This window comes from Vespa crabro, chromosome 7 (assembly GCF_910589235.1).
Source record: "Vespa crabro chromosome 7, iyVesCrab1.2, whole genome shotgun sequence".
Lineage (NCBI taxonomy): Eukaryota > Metazoa > Arthropoda > Insecta > Hymenoptera > Vespidae > Vespa > Vespa crabro.
Genome location: NC_060961.1, coordinates 1,945,001 through 1,950,000, shown reverse-complemented (window position 1 = coordinate 1,950,000; position 5,000 = coordinate 1,945,001). Strand labels below are relative to the sequence as shown.

Genomic DNA, 5,000 nt, shown 5'->3' with positions numbered 1-5,000 from the left:
TTTTGATAATAATTTAGCACTTAGTATGATAGAGTCCAATCAGTCTTATTCCTTAATTGCTTCTTCCTGTCCAACGTATAATGTATAAAAATTGGAAAGATAAGAATTAGGTACTTTTTCTTTGTAACAACGAGGTATATATATATATATATATATATATATTTTTTTTTTTTTTTATAGGAAATATGCAAACATGCGAATAAAATAATTTTTCAAAGATGTAAAAAAAAGAAAAAAAAGAAAAAAAGATTTCATCGAAGATCGAAGGAATAATTCATTAAAAACATGTCTCTTCAGGCCAATTTTCAGAAAATGCTTTCACACGGCCTATTACTATCTGGATTATCCACCACGAAATGTGCCGACCCTTCAAGAATGGGAGAACAGTGAGCAAGATGGCGAAAGGACCGCCGTAAGCGTTCAACAATTCGTTCAACATGTCGCCAAGTTGCACGCCGATGGTGACATCGGATTCAGCAAGGAATACGAGATTATTCAATCGGAGAGCGGAGGTTACACCGTTGAGAACTCGCAATTCGCTGAAAATAAGGCGAAGAATCGATACCTCAACATACTCGCATGTAAATATTTATTTTCTTAGTTTTAATTTTGTTTCTTTTTTTCTTTTCTTTTTTTGTTTTTTGTCATACATTCGATACAATTATTTTTTTTTTTTTTTTTTTTTCTATGATTATCCCGACTTTTCGTTCTTCTTCGAAGTGAAGGAGGAAAAAGAGAAAGATGAGATCGTATGAACGTTATATACTCTTTGTTGCGACGAATGACGCATTATACATATATATATATATGTATACATGTACAAGAGAATGAGTCACGAAAAATGATCGAATTCGACTAATGTCTATTTAAATGAAAAGAAATGCAAATAGAAAAGAAAAGGAAAGAAAGAAAAATTTCCTTTTTTTTTTTTGTCTTTCTTTTTTTTTTTTTTTCTTTTTATGTCAGATCTTTTGTCAAAGTCATGAATTCGTATTACATCAAGTACAATTGTCGACATAATTTTTTTATAAGAATGATATAATTTTTATTTATTCTTAAAGTCAAGACAGATGTCTCGTTGTTTTATTTCTAGTGAGTCATTTCAATATATACGTGTATATATGTGACACAAGTACTGTAAATTCGCTTCGATCATTCACAATGTTATCGGATTAAACGAGTAGCTCTCGTCATTGCTTTTGATGTGAGTGACCTGTCTGTCGACAACGAGGTCACAGATCCTACCACCACCAAGCCGGACACTGTCCACTTGTTTTCGTGGAACGATAAAGTTACCTGTATGTATTCATCACATTCCGCGATATCGACTTCGTTTTTACTACGTCGAAATGATAACGCTCGTTTCCAATGACATTTATTACGAAATAATGTAGTACGTTTTATATATTTAAAAAGACGAAAAAAAGAAAAAAGAAAAAAAAAAAGAAAAGGGGGGGAAAAAAAATGAAAGGAAAAAGAAATCTTGCAATATAAGATGCAATAAATTTCCATGTGTTTCGTAGACGATCACACGCGCGTACAATTGTTATCGTGCGGTGGAGGGCCACCTAAAAAGGGACAAGATTATGTAAACGCAAATTACATCGATGGTTGGCAACGTGCACGAGCTTACATTGGAACTCAAGGACCTTTACCACCGACCTTCGATGGTTTCTGGCGTATGGTCTGGGAACAACGCGTATCGATCGTAGTGATGATCACTAATCTTGTCGAACGTGGTCGTGTAAGTTTTTTCTAAATAAGATTTATTATATAAACGAATAATATTTTGGTATATTATTTTTAATGAAAATCATCTATTTTTTTTTTTTTTTTTTTTTTTTTTTATTATTATTATTATTATTTACAGAGAAAATGTGATATGTATTGGCCCAAAGAAGGCACCGAAACTTATGGTTACATTCAAGTTACTTTAGTAAGGGAGGACATTATGGCAACTTATACTATTCGTACTCTTCAAATTCGACATCTCAAGGTATATGTTTATAATAATTGTTAAGGAAGAATTATCTTTTTCTTCCTTACTTTTTTTTTTTTTATTTTTCTTCTTTGCTTTCTTTTCCATTTTGAAATGGTGAACGCCGATACTTAATAAGACGATCGTTTTCGAATTTTAAGCAGATTAAGAAGAAGAAGAATGGGACCAATATGGGAGAACGTACAATATGGCAGTATCATTATACCGGTTGGCCTGATCATGGTGTTCCTGATCATCCTCTACCTGTTCTCAGTTTTATTCGTAAATCCTCCAATGCTAATCCACCCGAAGCTGGCCCTATAGTGGTCCATTGCAGGTAATGAAATAAAAACAAAAAAATAAAAAAAAAAAAAGAAAGAAAGAGAAACAATAATCTCCCATTTTCTTACTTATTAATGATTATTTTTTTCATATAATAATAATAATAATAATATTAGCGCCGGAGTTGGACGTACTGGGACCTATATCGTGATCGATGCCATGCTGAAACAGGCCAAGAGCAAAAACGAGATCAATGTATTTGGATTTTTAAAACACATTCGAACGCAGAGAAACTTTTTAGTTCAGACAGAGGAACAATACATTTTCATTCATGATGCTTTGCAAGAGGCAATCGAAAGTGGAGAGACCAATATAGAAGCTAATAATTTGATGCAGCATATTCAAGACATGCTATGCCCGTCCAATAATAAGACAGATGCCTGGAATAACTTAGATACTCAATATAAAGTAATTATCACGACGTTTATTAATAAATTTCATTCGTTGCATAGTAGTTTTTTTTTTTTTTTTTTTTTTTATTAAATCTAATGGTTGTTCTTTTTCTTCGTTTCCTTTCTTATTTTTCTTTTTTTTTTTCTTTTCCTTTCTTTTTTTAAATATAGCTCGTTACGTCGTGGAAACCAAAGGACTTCAATCTCGTGTCCGCGACCAAATCATGTAACATTCACAAAAATCGTAATATGGAGATAATACCAATTGAAAATGCCCGTGTACATTTAACACCAAAACCTGGTGTTGACGGAAGTGATTATATAAATGCAACGTGGTTCTCAGGTAATGATAATTTCTTTCCTTTTTTCTTTTTAAATCCTACTATCATATTTTTGACATTTGTTCGTGAAGCTTTGTATTAACGAAATGTTCATTGACAGGATTCCAAAGGAATCGTGAGTTTATTATAACTCAACATCCTATGGAGAATACCATAATGGAGTTTTGGCAAATGATGTGGGACCATAATGCTCAGACGATCGTAATGTTGACACAATGCGACGAGGTATATAAAATTAACCATAATTCATAATTATTTTTCAAAGATATCGTTACTTTATATTAATTAAAATTTCTTTATACAGGAATATCCTGAGTTTTGGCCAACGGAAGGAAAGGATTTGGAATCAGAAACTTTCCGAGTACGATTATGTGGTATTAAAGAAACAGTCAGTGGAATCATTCTACGGGAGGTAGCCGTCCGATCTTTACAGGACGATTACGAATTAAGTGCAAGAATCGTTCAAGGACCATTGAATCAAGGTGGTTTGTGGCCTCACAATAATAACCCCAAAATATTCGTCAATGTGATACAAGACTTTCATAGAGATTATCAAAATGGTCCAATCGTCGTTATGGATAGGTGATTACATTTTTATCGAGCGTTTAATAGAAAGAAAGAAAGAAAAAAAAATATATATATATATATAAATATGTAATCGCAACGACTATCGTAATCATTTGTATCAGGTACGGTGGCGTCGAGGCTGCTCTTTTCGTACTTCTAACAACTTTGAACAAACAACTCGAGTTCGAACAATCCGCGGACATTTATATGTTCGCAAAATTGTTATACATGAAGAGACCAGGTGTATTCCGATCGAAGGTAAAAAAAGAAAATAATAAATCATATTTCTTTTACATTTAATATTATCATTGTTATAAAGAAGAAGAAAAAAAAAATCTGTTTAATATTAGGAGGATTATGTCCTGCTCTATCAATGTCTTGAGGCAATGCTGTCGTCGAAAGTACGTGGTGAACCAGATCTCTATGCGATGGCGAACGGGCACGTGGCAACGATGAGTAGTAATGATCCGAACGAGATTAGATCGGCATCCTCGATGCAGCACATGGCAATGGATTATCCTGTGAAGTCAGCACCACCGATGATACGAGAATATGCGACGGTGGAGGTGAGCACCGAGTACCTGTCCGACTATACGATTCCCATAAGGGTGGACCATCCGATCGAATCTTCGTCGAGCAATCGTGGAAGTGAGACTTGTCTGGCCGCTCATGGTAGCAACGATCATGGCATATCCGAGAAGAACATTGTGGTTAGCCAAAGGAACGTTAGCTATCACAATCATCCACCGGGTGTTTCGGTGACGGTAGATGCGAACGGTTACATCACGAACGGCAGTATGCGCGTGCCACCTGAGGGTATGGAGGCGAGCTGCAAGATATTACCGCAATGATGCCGGCCTATCTTCGGTTGCAGCGTCGCCTCACGTCGTTCAGAACCGCTGTAATCGACCGTTTCTTCCTCATAAACGGAACTGTATTTACGTCCCTCGTAAGTATTATCCAGTCGCGTTCCAAAATCTTCAATCACTGCACCTCTTCCTTATTTATGTTTCATCTCTCTGTCTTCTTTTTTTTTTCTTTAATTTATATTCCCCCGTTTCCCCCGTGCACTCCGCGTCACATTATAAAACGCACGATATACGATAATAGCTCTTTAAAAATCGCTATTACTACCACGGAAGATCGGATGGCCATTTTTATGACTTATGGAAGTGTGTCGAGTGTTCTACGTTTTCTTCAAGATACTTTAGGGCATAAAACTTTTATCTATAGATAAAGATCGTTACGATATCGTTAAGTTCAAACGATTATCTATTATATCACACGTTTGTTGTATAATTCAGATGACACCAGAAGGAGCTGTCCGATTGGAAAGATCCTCGCACAATGGGAAAGCTGACCGCTCGAGTATACAAGATC

General features: G+C 35.1%; 1 protein-coding gene across 15 annotated transcripts in view; it reads left to right on the top strand.

Moving 5' to 3' along the window:
* The window catches only part of LOC124425776 (tyrosine-protein phosphatase 99A), a 339,523-nt gene that overhangs the window by 328,428 nt on the left and 6,095 nt on the right, over positions 1-5,000 (top strand). For 13 of the 15 annotated variants that reach the window (XM_046966640.1, XM_046966641.1, XM_046966639.1 and 10 more), the window contains 11 exons: positions 298-581; positions 1,524-1,744; positions 1,871-1,996; positions 2,140-2,315; positions 2,437-2,728; positions 2,884-3,055; positions 3,154-3,278; positions 3,358-3,635; positions 3,743-3,878; positions 3,971-4,569; positions 4,925-5,000. The exon at positions 4,925-5,000 is cut by the window's right edge and continues 6,095 nt beyond it. In XM_046966640.1, the coding sequence (XP_046822596.1) occupies positions 298-581; positions 1,524-1,744; positions 1,871-1,996; positions 2,140-2,315; positions 2,437-2,728; positions 2,884-3,055; positions 3,154-3,278; positions 3,358-3,635; positions 3,743-3,878; positions 3,971-4,471 (2,311 nt within the window). In that variant the 3' untranslated portion in view covers positions 4,472-4,569; positions 4,925-5,000. The remainder of the gene's footprint in view (positions 1-297; positions 582-1,523; positions 1,745-1,870; positions 1,997-2,139; positions 2,316-2,436; positions 2,729-2,883; positions 3,056-3,153; positions 3,279-3,357; positions 3,636-3,742; positions 3,879-3,970; positions 4,570-4,924) is intronic. The other 2 variants (XM_046966643.1, XM_046966642.1) reach the window with 2 other exon arrangements.